At 35.5% G+C, this 16166-nt stretch overlaps 1 protein-coding gene across 1 annotated transcript in view; it reads right to left on the bottom strand.

Moving 5' to 3' along the window:
- Positions 1-5635: 5635 nt before the first annotated feature.
- The window catches only part of ZNF800 (zinc finger protein 800), a 24984-nt gene continuing 14453 nt past the window's right edge, over positions 5636-16166 (bottom strand). Inside the window, exons 3-4 of the mRNA XM_007946739.2 lie at positions 9845-9988; positions 5636-7332 (exon numbers count right to left, since the gene is read on the bottom strand). Of these exons, the coding sequence (XP_007944930.1) occupies positions 5636-7332; positions 9845-9988 (1841 nt within the window). The remainder of the gene's footprint in view (positions 7333-9844; positions 9989-16166) is intronic.

The following is a 16166-nucleotide window of genomic DNA, read 5'->3' as shown; positions in this document are numbered from 1 at the left end:
TAGCACAGGGCTCAGCCACCAATGCTCATCAGCTATTATTACTCAATTCTCTTCACTGTCACCAACTTTCATCTTAGCATGGGCGGCATTTTCTAAAACAAGTGAAATCCATCAATATCGATGAAATTAAGACCCAATGTCTCAGAACAGTTCTGCGATGGACAAGGCCACTACTTGCATTAGGGTAGTAGCTATCAGACATTTAAAGTGCTTGTGTATACATAAAGAGTGCTAGGTTCTGTGCAAAACTATCAAGACACATACCTGACCTCACAAATGGACAACTGAGCAAATGAACTCTGCTGAAACAGCTGTGAATAGTGAAACTCTGCACATTTCCCCACGGGATGCACCTATGGTCTTTAAGAAGCGCCCCTTGCTTTGTCAGGTGGTACTGGTGAAAATATGCAGGAAAAGCAGCTTGAAAGTAATAAAACTGCCAAATCTCGTGTGCGGCATTAAGGGTTCGGAAGGACATGAACCCCACTTTCCACCCTCTCGTGCTCTCAAAGCACGTTTCTAGTTATCTAGTAAGACTGATCCCTGTTAATTAACCAGAAGAGAAAGCAGAGTAAGGTAAGAGCTGGAAGCTCAGAATATAAGTCTGAGGAAAAGGATGCAGAAACAAATTTTAAGAGAGGAAGAATGTTAGAATTCAGAAAGTTAGTAAAGCAAAAAGGGAAATGCATTTTATTCTGCATTCTACCATGTGCCTTTAGAAAACAATTAATACTGCAGATCCTTACTCCTTTTCAACCCCAAGGTTTCCCTGAGAGAGGGGAAAACTAGCAATTTATAACAGCACAGCCAACATCATGCTTCACATGCTTCAGAGCTAGGCTTCAGATCAACTATGAGAGTCAGGGCTAAATCAGAATCCGCAATCTATGGGTTCCATTAGAATGGTAACGTCCTCAAGTCCAAACTAAGGATCCATACTTCCATAGGCCTTGTGCTGCAGGAAACCTGGAGACCATATTTCGAAATTTTTAGAAGCACGTCCCTCATTTTCCATGGCCATGCTGAGATCTCTGTAACCTCACAATAGTAACTACTATCTCCTGTGCCTCTCCGTCACCATCCCAACATACCGTAACATCTACGGGGAAATTCCTCCCTCGATCCCAAAGCTTCATGTCATAGCAAAGCTACAAACATCCCCGCTACTGCATCCACAGGCTCTTTAAAGCAAACTGAGCAGAAAAGCCTAATAACCAGAAAGAAATACAACAAACACATTTTCCTAAAAAGTATGAAGGTACTTCCAACAACAAAAGCCATCTGCCAACCAAAAAACTGCTTGTAGACAAAACTAGACTAAATATTAAGGATGGGTAATTTGTACATTCATCAAAAGTCTTCTTTTTGAAGTAAGAAGAAGAAAAAACAGGTTATAAACCAAAAAAGTAGTTATTGTACTCAAGGTATACATGTATGTTCTGATGAACCCAAAGTTAGCTGTATTCCATCCGTTCTCAAACTATCCAGACTAAAAAAGCTGAAGTGCAAGCTGTACCTGTTTATTCTGTTTCTCCTCTCACTACTTACTCTTCTAGTAAGACTGGAAAATCTCTAAGTTGAACTCCCTTTAAAAAAAAGAAAAAAAAACCTCACTAGAACCAACAGCAATGAAGATGGATATAATTTACAGCCAGAGATAGGTCTTTCTATAAATAAGCAACTTCTGATGGCTCTTTATCTTACTAACTACTCCTCCTTACAATACAACCAAACCAAAAAAACCAAACTCACTGCAGTCGAGTCAGATCCGACTCACAGTGACCCCTCTTTGGGTTTCCCGAGGCAGTATCACTATGGAAGTAGGTTGCCCAAGCTTCCTTCCAAGCAGTGGCTGGTGGGTTTGAACCGCTAGCCTTCTGGTTAGCAGTCAAGTGCCTTAGCCACTATGCTACCAGAGCTCCCAATAACAACAAAAAGGCATAGAATATGTTTCCACACCCTACATACACAAAAGCTCTGGAACAAATTTCTTCACCCTTGAACCAGACCCTCTGACAGAGGTCAAGGCAAAATTAAACCAAAAAGTAGGGATGAAGACCAAAAAGGAAGAGGAAGATCAAATAATTTCCAATCATTTGGTTGTTCATCTACCTTCTTAAGCTGGTTCCAGTGAAATGCCATTGCCTCTAACTCTTCTGTCTGCCACAACCCACTAATTTGGCTATTATAATATTCCAAATTTCTCTAGCCACTTCTAATTTAGGAAACTCCTGACACACCGCTATTTTTTTGTCTGACCCAGATGAAATCTTTGACAGTCTTTGGAACTCTCAATTCCTCCTTCTAAATTGCTGTTCTGTGGCCCTAGAGGGGAGGTCTGCTCTGAACAGCCCTGTGGAAAAAGGTGAGTGGAATAAGGGAATTCCAGCAACTGGGTCTCTTCCACCAGCAGACCAGTTTTCCTTCTTTCCCACAGTATTTAACAAGTAAAGCAGAAAGGAAAAGGCTGACATACAGATGAGAGGACGCAGCAAAGACCTCTGCCAATTATCTAAGGAATCATCCAATCTTTTCATTGGTCATAGGTACTTAAGTCTGGAAAATGTCTTTGGAGTATGTCTCGTGTGTAGGAATGCATAAAAGAGAACACCTTGCAAAAGTCAAACATACAGGTTTAATAATGTGCAACTGATGAAGATGGTTTATAAATGAAATACCACCTACACATTTAGTTCCCTAAACATATTACGCTATTAGTCATTAAAGTGAGACCTGTAAGTACAAGTTTTCCATATGTGGACAGGTAAATCTGCTTTTAAATTAAAGAGAAATTATTACTCTAATTCTTAAAAATAAAACTATCGGAATATAATTCAAGTGTAGCTGCTCGTAGTCACTGAATAAGTTTAAATTTGATAATAAAACATTTAAGTTTCAACCAATGCACCTTTGTTGAAGCACATTTAGCTGAAATAACTTCGAGTCTGGTTTATTTCCATCACATATAGTACATTTTTCCAACAAGAGCATGTACATTCAATATAGAACATTTCCAGCAACAGTTACAGTCCTTCTCATTTCCTTTCACAGTATATTTTAGTGCAAAGCACTAGGAAGGGTAAATGTTTTTCTAGCTATAGAAGCATTTTATTATGACCTTGTGGATCTTCAACATTTTAAAATTTTATACAAAAATTATATAGATGGACAGAGTCCCTCCTAAATACAGGTATGAACCTATATAAAAAACATTGTATATTTTCTGGTGTACCTTTTAAAATTATAATCCGACCCAAATTACTAAAAAATAAAATATTCCCTACAAAGTACAAAATATTAATACATAAAAACCTGCCCAAAATTTCATAAAGATAGATGTCCTTCTGTTTTTTCTAAACTCCTGATTACAAAAATGGACAAGAATTCATTATTCTCCAAGTTTACAGTAGGATTCAAATATTATCTAAAGTGGTCATTTAAGATTTTTATTGGGAGAAAAAAAAATTAGGGTTTCCACTCTCATCTTCCTTTTTCAGCAATATTTAAAGAAAGAAACTAGTATCATTAAGAAGTGGTTGTGCACGGATTGTCTGCATCTATACACATCAGTAAGCTATTCATTACCTTCATATTAACATTAGTAAATGTGTGGTCTTTAAAAAAAAAAAAAAGCAGAAACTGGAAAAATTAAGTTGCATCTATCATTAAAGTGCTTGTGTATAAAATGTAAAGAAGAATAGGGGAATGTGTTAACAACTGAAACATGTAATGATCCACTCCTGAAAAGGAACTGGAACTTTCTGGTAGTATCTTTTCTAGAATGAAACTTTCAAATACTTAAGTGCTGGAGAGTAAGTTAGGAAATAAATGGATGTGAAAATCATTACAAATATTTAGTCAGCTAAATATTCATAATATGCTGAGACTAATTTGCCTTTTGCTCTTATCATATACTAACTAGAAAATATATATATATTTATACAATCCAGGTGAAAATTTTGCCAAATACAGTGGAACAAAACTCAACTCCCTATGATAGAAAGTCTGTGTCAATTAAAAATCACCAGAGGTGATATTTTCTTCAAGCGGTTGATTGCTTTAGTCTCAAACTGTTTGAAAAACAAAATTTGCAATATTTTTGTTAGAAACAGTAGGCCAAATGCACAAGGTCAAGGGTAGTTAGCTGCTGGACTGTGCTGACAACATGTAATGTCACAGCTACTTGAAAGTGCTGGAAGAGGCAGGGAGGACCTGAGAGACAAGTGGTCAGATGGTTATTAATTTAGTCAGAAAACAGCAGTTACAGTTGGATATTTATGAAAATGGTTTTCTCTCTTTTCCTCATAGTACCATTTGAAGACGTTTAGTGGTTCTAAGACCAATTTAAAAGTCTTTCCACAAAAATGAACTCCAAACCTTTTCGTACATCACTTGAAGTTATCTGAGGAGAAATGGGAATAAATGAACACTTTTGAGTTTACCAATAAAACCTTGTTTTTAAAATTATACAACAGTAAATGACTTCTAAAGGATGGTTTCACCTCAAGTTTTCCACACAAGTCTGTGATTATCAAACCACAACATTTAACCTGTTCAGCTCAAACTAAGTATCTGCTTTAGAATCTGAATCCAAACTAATTTAATACTCATTGAGATACACTAAATGTCTTAATACAAGAGAAGGTACAGAAGTTAAACTTTAAAAATATATATAAACTTGCAAAAACAAGTATAAGGAATCTACTCTTTATATTGCATTTTTAAAATCTACATTTGTTCCAAAACCTTCTAAAAAATATCTTTTTTTCTTTCTTTCCAGTAGGGATTTTACTTTTCTTGCAACAACCACCAAAAAAAAAAAAAAAAATCCTATTTAATAATATTAGCTATGCTGAAATGATCACCAGAAAGTTTAAACAAAAAAGGAAAAAAAAATAAGGAGTTGGGACCTAAATAATCATTTTTTTCAAAGATCAAAACTAAAATACAGTAACTAACACATGCTCCCAAGGAGAAAGGAGGAAAAAAAAAAAATCCCAACTTTTGTTTACCAAGTTTCCTCTTTGCCTAGAAGCGCTACGTTAAACGTAAATAATAATGCTAATTATTCTAAATTCAATGTGGGGATTTTTTTTTTTTTCTGAGTGCAGCATTTTATTTAGCCATCACAAATGAATTTTTACAATAATTACAGTGCCTCAAGAGATTTCTCCCTATAGTTATCACCTTCACAATTCATCCTAATATAGTTAATTTTCCTACAAATGCATTAATTAGTAGATTAAGTTGCTGAATCAAACTAAACCTGCGCCAAGTTAGTTAAACAGAAGGCTTCTATTGTAAACATAAGCCAATGGAAATGTATGTATCTTACAGCACTAAGAGGGAAGCACTGACCCTGTGCCATCTACCTATAACTATAACTACACTGCATTGTCCTGTGGAAGGTAAGTTCTGAAGTTAACTTTTGTTCCCAAGCCACTGGAATAAAGGTCACTGAAGAGGTAAATGCAATATGCACATTACTCTTGCAGTTCCCACTGCCATAAAGAGATATGGAAGCAAACGTGTTAAAATGGAACCAGCTATAAATTATGGTCAAATGATATTTCGTTTTTGTGTGTTTGTTTGTTTAAGTTCGATGGGGGAAAAAGCAAAACTCTGTAACTGTTCCTCACCAGACAAGAGCCTTAGATCTTGTACTTCGGCCTTTGGTTTTGTTTCCGTCAGGTGAATTGGAAGCATTTGCCTTATGAGTTTTCTTATGATGTTCAAGGTAAGTCTTTTTGGCAAATGCCTTTCCACATTTATTGCATCTGTGAAGAGAAAAGTTTTTTGTGACTTTGACTTCAATACCAACGTCAGCTACTTCATATTTTTTACTAGGAGAGTTAGAAGTGCCATCATGTTTTGAATCAGTGTGTTTTGCTTCGTCCCTCGAAGGGCCTCTTTTTGCCACTTTATTTAGAACAAAATCAATGGGCTTTTTTATAGCTCTGATCTCTAAACTGGCTGTTATTTTCCCAAGGTAGCGGGAAGACTTTTTATGAACCACAGTTATATGTCGTATCACATCACGCTTCCGACGAGTTTCGTAAGTGCAAAGAGGACACTTGTAGAATTTAACGTAAATGTTATTTCCATCTGTGTGCAACTCAATGTGCTTAGTCAAGTTCTGTTTGGAAGTAAACTGACGTTTACAAAGTTTACAGTAAAGTTGCTTAAAGTCAAAGCCAGCTGAAAGTTTTGGTTTCCTGGTTTTTTGCTGGCCACCTGCAGCAGACGGACTCGTTGATTTAGGGCTTTCAGAGTCTTGTTTAACTTTATTTTTCTGTGCTGCCGGTATGTTCTTCTTTTCATTTGAATGATTTGTTCCCTTTAATTCATTCTGTGGAGAATGGGTAATGGAAGGGGGTGAAGATTCCACAGAATCTGCTGGTTCAACTTTAACTTTTATTTCTGTACTGTTGGCAGTATTATTAGGGCCTTTCTCTCTTTTAGAGTTTGTTCCAGAAAGAGTTATCTTGTGTACAATTTGCATATGTCTTTTAAGCATTATTTGTGAACTATATTTCCTCTTGCAAAGGAGGCATTTGCATGCAGTTAAATTGTATTCAGCCTTTGAAGACGACTTTTGTTTTCGAGTCTTAAAAGATTTTTTAGGAGAAACAGAATCCAGGAACAAAGGTTGCCCAGGCTTTGTTGCTATATCAGGAGTAATTGAATCCCTCCTTAGTCCTCTATGAACTTCATCAAAATGCCTCCTTACATTCGCTTTTGTAGCAAATGATTTACAGCATACTGGACAGCTCCTACTTAACGGAACTAGAACATTCTTACTGCGCCCTTTAGAGGACTGGTTTGGATTCTTGCGTGTTTCAATGTACTTTTTTAGTTCTTCCATCTTTTTCTTGTGTACTTTTCGAATGTGACGGCGAACACCTCGTCTGGAATTGAATTCTTTTCTACAAAGACAACATATCAACTGGTGACCAAAATCAGAACTGTCAGAAGTTTCCAAGTCAGCCTGTGACTCCTGAGGTTGTTCATCAGATGTAGGTGCGACCTCATCTGCAACAATCTCAACAGGAGGGGGCTCTACAGTTTCCACTTCCATGTTGGGAACTGGTACTGTTTTAGAGGGTTCAGTGTTGGTTTCCTGTATTTGAACCACTGCTTGTTCAGGAGTACTGCTCGACTCTGTGACATCAGTGGGATTATCAGTCCTTGAAATGTACTGAAACACTGCATTTTGATTAGTTTCTATGGGTTCTAGTTTTATAATATATTCTCGCTTGTCCACACTTGGATATATGGCTTCTAGGAGATCGCTTATGGCTTGGCTTTGTTTATCATTTACGTCAGGAAGGTCTGTTAAGGAAAAAACAACATTTTAATCTGAAATAATTAGCCTGCTCTAGCCCACTAGTATTTTAAAATATACTATGAAGTTCTGCCTTAAAGTTTATTATATCAACGGTTCATATCTGTGTTTGTAAGAGTACTATTTTTCAGTATTTTATGAAGATAAAAATAGCATTAAGCCAAAAAACAAACCTGTTGCCATCAAGTCAATTCAAACTCATAGTGACCCTGCAGGACAGAGCTAAACTGCCCTGTAGGGTTTACAAGGCTGTAATCTTTATGGAAGCATACTGTTACATCTTTGTCTCAGGGAGCAGCTGGTGGGTTCAAACCAACGACCTTTCAGTTAGCAGCCAAGCACTTAACCACCGCACCACCAGAGCTAAAAACAGTATTAACTAAACTAAAATCTGCTTTAATTTAAACCCATCATGGTATGCAAATGTTAAGAAACAGATGCAATCTCAAGAGCTACTCCATTTCCAAGTGCCCTTAATATAAAATAAAAAAGTACAAGGGTGTGCTGAACAATAAAAATAATTAATCATATTTTTAGTCTGAAAGTTTTAAACTAACAAAAGCAACCTCAAGTTCTCATAATCAGAATAGATAAAACATCATTAAGAATATTACTACATAAATAAAAATTATTTGGGGGGTGAGCACATAATAACATTCCTATTATTTTTATCCACAGTAAATAATCTAGCCTAATTGTGTGAGGATAATTTGAACACTTTAGAGAAATGGAAGAGTATAAAGATGAAAAGATTTTTAAGAGATATATAAATACCAATGGAATGATGTACAGAAGGTATTTACTAAACCAAGTTTGATTTGTGCCTTTTTAAACATGACACAATTCTATTAAAACAAATGATTAAAGTATAACTAAATTAATTTCAAAAACAAAGCTAGTTTTATTTACCTAAGCAATAATTAAACCCTCTATAGCCAAATATTTCTACTGTAACAGAGTTGTCTAACACCAATTACGTTTCCACACATAATTCTGAAATCTAGCCACAAATACAGCAGCAAATCTGATTATCTACTTAAAAGTCAAGAAATGAATCATTACAGTTCTTATAGACTACTAACCTTTCTTTTTCTAAAATGGATAAAGCAGTATCTACAAGAAGCATAACCATTTCACAGAAGTATCTCTAGAATGAGTACTGCTAAGAAAAGTACACAATTCAGCAATCCATTTATCTATTTCCCTTTATAAGTCAACTCCATAACTAAAAGATAACAAAGAATAACTACTAGAAAATAAACTAACTTTCTAGTAGTACCTTTAATTAAAAGATTAAATTTGAAACTAATCTCTACAAACGAAACCAAACTCACTGCCATCAAGTCGATTCCAACTCACAGCGACCCCCCTTTGGGTTTCCAAGGTGGTAAATCTTTACGGAAGTAGATTGCCCAGTCTTCCTTCCACAGAGTGGCTGGTGGGTTTGAACTGCCAACCTTCTAGTTAGCAGGCAAATGCCTTAGGCACTACGCCACCAGAACTCCTAATCTCTACAAACTACCTCTAAATTTACAACTAATGCTAAAACAAAGAATAGCAAGATTAAGTAGTAATAGGAAAAGCTTCCAGACAAATATGAATTTTTTGTTTCATCTGTGACCTAAAATAAACTTTAAACCACCTTCACACAGATAATTAAAGCATATTTTTGATATTTAGAGTTTGCATTTCCTCCCCGTAACAAAAAGGTTAAGTTGAAAAATGCACAAAATCCACAATGCAATTATGGCATCAAACTGATATAGTTCTGTATTTTGTTAAGTCCACAAAGAGTTAAATTCCTCGACAAGGAAAAATGAACGTAACCTATCAATTATTAAAATAATTGAACAAATTCACTTGAGTTCTCTAAAGCAGTACGATAATACTATTACATCCACTGCTAACTGAAACATACAGATACAACACACTTAATTCAGCAAACATCTGGGTTAACAAAGACTTCACTGGCATACAACCTGCCTTCACCATGTAAAGCTGTTTTTGTTCTCAAGTTAGCCTGTCATACCATTTAATTTCTGATATAATGAGTGATCTAAATGTACCTCCACCTTCTTATTTACTTAAGGGGAATCTAAGTGAATAACCATAACTGGTAACAAGTTGTTAAAGAAGAGAAAAAATAACATGAAATTACTCCTTCAAAACATTATTTTCTAACTTACAAATATTCTGAATATGAACTGTATGGCCTGTATAAAAAAAAAAAAATCAAAAACAATACCCAATATTTTAACACAAATAATTACATTCCAAAGTCTAACAACTTTTTACATGATATCCTTAGGAAAACCTAAGTGGAAACCAGTGATATGAAAGTACCTATGTAAGGAACTGAATATTGAGTCAAGTATTTAATTTTATTTTCCCCCATTAAATTACCTGCAACTAGACACTGATAACATCTTAACACAAATGTATAACTGTAGTATAAGAAAACTTAACTGCAATGCAGTTAAATATATGAATGAAACTTACTGTCATCCATCTGGAGACTTGGTGGGCAGTAGAATTTTTTATGGGTAATTAAATTTGGTAATCCTCTGAAGAGACTGCGGCATAATTTACATTCAAAAATAGTGTCCACATCTTTTAATAAAATATGCTTAAGTTGTCTAGTTCCTGAGGGAAAAAAGAAAATGCAGAAGAAAACTTTAACATGCACTTTTAAATTGGGCAACCATTGTTGACAACCCAAGAGTGCAGTTGCTCTTTGAATACAAAATCTTAGCATCGCCAACTTCCATCACAGTATTTAAAACTAAGTCATAAATTAAGTGCTAAGCAAAATCCTACCATCATTTGGTTGTTCAAAAATAAATAAATAAATAAAACCCACTGCCATGGAGTCATTTCCGACTCAAGGTGAACCCCATAGGGTTTCCAAAGCTGTAAATCTTTATGTAAGTAGATTGCCTCATTCTCCCCCTACAGAGCAGCTAGTGGTTAGAACTGCTGACCTTCTGGTTAGCAGTCAAATGTCTTATCTACTGTGCCACCAGAGCTCCTCATTTGGTTGTTAGGCCCCCTAAAATTGATAACCTTGTTCTAATTGAGCTGCCAATCAATTCTTAAGGATATTCCAAGGCAGTGGTTCCAGACATCTGGTTGATCATCACAGTAACCTGGGAATAAAGGTATATATGACCCACCCCTAGAGATGCTGATTCAACAGACCTGGAGTGAGGAAGAAAAATCAAATGTTCCTTCACCACTCCCTGCCAAATTTTCTGTCTGACTCATCCAGCTCTTTTCTGCATTAGGAAGTGCACATGGAGTTTTACCAAACATTTCTTAAAGTAAGATCCCTTAGAAAAGTTCCAAATTGTATCACAAGATCACCTGTGACTTTTCTTTTTAAATTAAGTTCAAATCTCTTCAGGTTCTAGGCCAACATGGAATTATAACCATTTAGTGTGATAGTAAAGAATCTTTGTCCATGAGAAGTAATTCTGAATTCTGCTTAGTCCCTTGACACCACTAATACTCAAAGTCTTTCTCACGTAAAACATTTAACCCAAGTGCAATTGATTATTGATACAATTACTATTTTAATGTCTGTCTGCTCCACTAGATTATAAACTCCACAGCAGCCAAAACAAAGGCTGTTTTATCTATAACTACAGTGTTCAGCTCTAACAATACTGTAGAAGTATTTGTTGAAGAAATGGTCAGACTTGGGAACCACTGATCTTAAGGAATCTAAGTATCATGATAGAAAATCAAAAAAGCAAAAGTAAAATAAACAGCAACAAGCAACCAATCTTTAAAACAAAAGCATCCACCAAGAATAATACACAAATGGAGGTCTTTTGTCACTACTTCCCAGGTCGAGGCCGCAAGTAACTGCCAAAAATGATCTGCAGTGCTTTACTAATTAACATGCCTTTCATGTCCCCAAATATGAAAATGGTAATACTGAAAGAGGAAAAACCATCATGCCCTGAAAAAGTATAAAAGTGCTCATCATTCAACAGACATTTACTGGCTATTAAGCTCTGGGGCTACTAAAGATTAGAAACAAAGATCAGTACTCTAATAAATGTTTTTAAGTCTATAAATGTTAAATATTTCTGATTCAATCTTCTAAAACCAGTTGACGCTTAATTTTCAAAGTGTATTTCATCATCATTCTGAAGACACTCAGTACTCAAAATGCTATGGCAAACAGACCACCAGATTCGGAACCTTACAAAGTCTTTAGAGATTCCAATTCTGGTAGTACCTACTTGTGCAACAATAAGGATATAAATAATCTTTGGACTTTAATTTATTCATCTTGTGAAACAAAACAAAGCAAACTAGACCTATCTTGGAGAATTAACATGAACCTGTATCCTAGAAAAATTAAATTATACATCTGCAAAAAAAAAAATCTTAAAATTTAAAAATAAATTTTTTGACTGGGGAAAAAATATATAATGAAATATTTTCCACCATTTCTCAAATCTATGTTTATTCCACTAAACCAAATTATCACAAAGTCACAAAACAGAAATTAAAAGAATCACAGAATTGCATGTGTTATCTTTATATGAAAATGAATTTGCCTATATCTATCTATATATGATATATATATATTCATACACATACATATATATTTCACATTATAAATCATCTTGGCAAAAGGCTGCTAATATATTCAGTTCACAGTTAATTTCTTAAGTGATAGACAAACTAGGTAGACTGATGACAAAAATGCTTTGGATAAACCTCTCTGATCTACAGAACTCTCCAGAAGTGTAGCTGAGAATCAAGTCAGTAAGAAGAAAAAAGGAAATTTCTGCACACTTTAAATTAAAAGACCCGCTAGGCCCACACTAAAGAGTTAACTCTATCTTTAAAAACAGTTTAAAAAAAAATGAAGAGGAACACAGGAATAATTTTGAACTAGGTTTAAGAATTTAATTCAACTGAAGGTTTGAAAAGTACTTACTAGCAAATTTAAAGCCTAAAATAATCCATAAATAATATGAAGTTATACATAATAAACATTTAATTATAAAAATATAACACTACATCCTTCAATCAGACATATCACTTAGTCTATCCCAATCATACAAAAATAAAAATAATATTCAATTTCTTACTTAGTCCTAGTTATATAGTTATATTCAGTAGACAGTATATATTTGTTCCCAAAAAGCATCCAAAAACAAAAGATTTGCTTTACCTTGACAAATCACTCTTAATTATCAGTCACTAATCTCTGCTCCCCGCTCCATACACACAGTTATTGTTGATCCAGGCATACTAGTTTCTGTCAGTTCTGCAAATATACCAAAGGTGAGGTGCGAACTCACTTGCACTTGTGCGAGCTCTCTCACTCCTCTCTCTCTCACTCACTCACTCTTTTCAGGCTTTCACCAATGCTATTCTCTGTCTGTAACATTCTCCCAGCTCCCTGACTTGGCTCACCTCCAGTAATGCTATGGATCCCAAGTTCAGTATCATTTCCTCCAGGACTTCTCTGATCTCCCATTTTTTTATTCTTCACCTCTATTCCTCCGATGCCTACACTAGCTTATCCCACCATCTTGCAATTAGTTATTTTTCTGCATCCTCATTAAACTGGCAGCTCTCTAAGAGGGCAGTGAAGACATCTTTGATGCTCACCACTGTATTCCCAGCCCTCTGGACTTAGTATTATTATAACGGAATGGCACTGGGAGAGCACTCTCTATGACTGAGGAACTTCACTACAAATAAGATGTTTTGATATACATAAGGTTGACTGGGAAGTCAGAAATGGGACCTTAAAGATTTTCTAATTTTACTTAACATATTTTACAAATAAGAAAAATATGTTATGTCCTATTCATAAGCATAGACAATAAAAGTTTTTTCCCTAAATTGGCTTCCATCACCATTTAAGGCTGTTACGTTTTTCTCATGGAGACATGATGGCTTTATTCAAAATCAGCTACCTGATTGCTTGCTCACTAACAATTACTCACATCCCACCAACTGTTCCTTTCTCAATGCCCAAAACTTTGCGACTCCTGAGGCAACAACATCTAGATAGTAAGTTAAGTTGTTCCACAACTCTCCATCCCCAGAAATGGAGACCCATGCTGCTCACTCCTGATTATTCCTCTTCCTATACCGATCATTCTCGTTCTTAGGCTATGAAGTTATCTTAGAATTCACTTATTGGATAAACAGATCATCAATCAGAATGTTTCAAAAACTCAGCCCTCCAAAGAGTCAGCTTTGGTGCCTAAAGACTAATAAATTAGTGCTTATCTCAGATTCTCATTTTAAATAATAGGTGCTCAATAAGAACTAGTGAAACATCATCAAGGGTTCATCTTGGGCTATTCATTAGTAGTAAGTGCACTGTACATACTGATGACAATGTTTGAAAGATTTTTTCAAAAGGAAGCCAGTATTCAATTTTGTATTAGGTTCGATGACAATTAATTTAAAACATGACAGAATATTAATTCTAACTCTTCGGTGCTAGACAAAGACAGCTTTCATTTTTCCTTTAAATATACTAACATTTTTGTCAGTAACAATTTTAAGCTTCACCAGTAATGATTTCTGAACAGTCCACTACTTGCCTATTGTTGCCTCACATGAGGCAGTCTTCTTTGGGATGACTGTTTAACCAGAGTATCATCCCAGTATTGCAAGCAAATCGATGATCCTTGTCAAACTTTCCTGAAGTTCAAGACCAACATTAAGGAAATGTCTAAGACAGTATCCTTTAACATAAATACACAAAGCAATAAAAAATAGGAAAACTTAAGAAAAGTGAAATTGTTACCTGAAAACCAACACCTAGAAGGGGTAGTTAAAAACTTATTACATTAATTATGCCACATACTACAAAAAATTTATCAAAAGAATAAAATTAATTTACGCTAGTGCCTACTTGGTCAATCATTCAGTTCTGAAATTTATTGAGCACTTATTAAATACCAGGTTCAATGTTGTTCACTAGAGATATGAAAGTGACATGGTTTGTGCCATTGAAAAATTTACAGACTAATACAAATGGCTGCACACCTAGAAACAGCCCAAGATGACATGCTTCAAGGTGGAATGTGAGAACAAATCAAACAAATTAATCTACATTTTACTTAGTCATCCAAATAATCTCCAGTCCCATTTTAAACTTCCTATCATCACTATGTGTTGTTGTTGTTGTTATGTGCCATCAAGTCGCACCCGACTCACAGCAACCTATCCTTGGGTTTCCGAGGCAGTATCACTAGGGAAGTAGATTGCCCCATCTTCTTTCCAAGGAGTGGCTGGTGGGTTTGAACCGCCAGCCTTCTGGTTAGCAGTCAAGTGCCTTAGGCACTACACTACCAGAGCTCCCTCATCACTATGAAACAACCAAAAATGAAAACAAAAAAAATCTATCCTATATTATTGCACTCTCAAAAGTGTCACAGATAAATCATACTGAATCACAGGCTTTTGCCTAAAGAGTCAGGAGTGAGAAACCAGCACTACCATTCAATCAGAGCCTGCCCTAAACTCCAAGTCAAGCTAATTTAAGCAGTTAAAAAGCAAAACAAAACGAAACAAAGCCTCTAACCTAAATGAATGAAGGTAACAGCAGCAAAAGTCAGTTTCACCAGTAAAAAAGTTAAGTCATATTTTTCACTGCCATACTAACACTCAAAAAAGACAGGGTTCCTTGCACACAACAGTCTACCGTATTCTATATAGTCTTGCTTCTTACAATGTTATATATTACCTCCTTTTTTTTTTTTTAACTTTTATTGTGGTGAAAACATACACAAGACAAGACATTCACCAACATAACTTCTTCATTTACAGCTCAGGGCCATTGATGACATTTTTCATTGTGCAACCATTATTGCTATCTTTTTCCAAAATATCCTACCACCATTAGCATAGACTCAATGCCCTGCAAACAAAAGCTTTCTTCCCTTCCCCCTCTCCCTCCTACCCCTGGTAACTACTAATAGTCTTTGGTTTTTTTTCTCTCTCCATGTATATATTTTTTTTTCAACCTATCTAAGAATTTAGCCTCCTTTTCCCTCCATCTCTGGTAACCAACAAAGAAAGTTTCCTTCTATGTATAATCCTTTCCTTGACTTTTTACAATACCGGACTTATAGCGTATTCGTCCTTCTGTGATTGACTTATTTCACTCAGCTTAACGTCCTCCAAATTCACCCACATTATGCAGTGCTTTGCAGATTCTACATTTGTGTTTACGTACACTTTGTTTATCCATTCCTCGTCTGAGGGGCAGCTAGGTTGTTTCCACCTCTTTGCTATTGTGAATAGTACTGCAATGAACATGGGTGTGCATATATCTGTTCATGTTCTGCCTCTCACTTCTTTAGGATATATACCTAATGATGGGATTGCCAGATCAAGTGGTATTTTTATCTCCAACTTTTTAAGGCATCGCAAAACTGATTTCCACAGTGGTTATATCATTTTACAACTCCACCAGCAGTGTATGAGAGTCACAATCTCTCCACATCCTCGCCAGCATTTGTCATTTTCTGTCTTGTTGAACTTTTGCTATTAATTAATGCTAGAGTGAGATGGTATCTCATGGTTGTTTTGACTTGCATCTTTCTAATGGGTAATGATCACAAACATTTTTTCATGTGTTTGTTGGCTGCCCGAATATCTTCTTTGGTGAAGTGTCTCTTCAAATCTTCTGCCCATTTTTTAATTGGATTGTTTCACCTTTTTGATGTTGAGGTGCTGGAGTTTTCTATAAATTTTAGAAATGAGTCTTTTGTCCGCTATGTCATTGCCAATTTTTTTTCCCTCATTCTATAGGTTCTCTTTTTACTCT

Source organism: Orycteropus afer, unplaced genomic scaffold (genome assembly GCF_000298275.1).
Source record: "Orycteropus afer afer isolate SDZICR_OR568_19922 unplaced genomic scaffold, OryAfe1.0 scaffold00170, whole genome shotgun sequence".
Classification (NCBI taxonomy): Eukaryota; Metazoa; Chordata; class Mammalia; order Tubulidentata; family Orycteropodidae; genus Orycteropus; species Orycteropus afer.
Note: the sequence above shows the minus strand (reverse complement) of the source record. Positions and strands in the feature narration are given on the sequence as shown.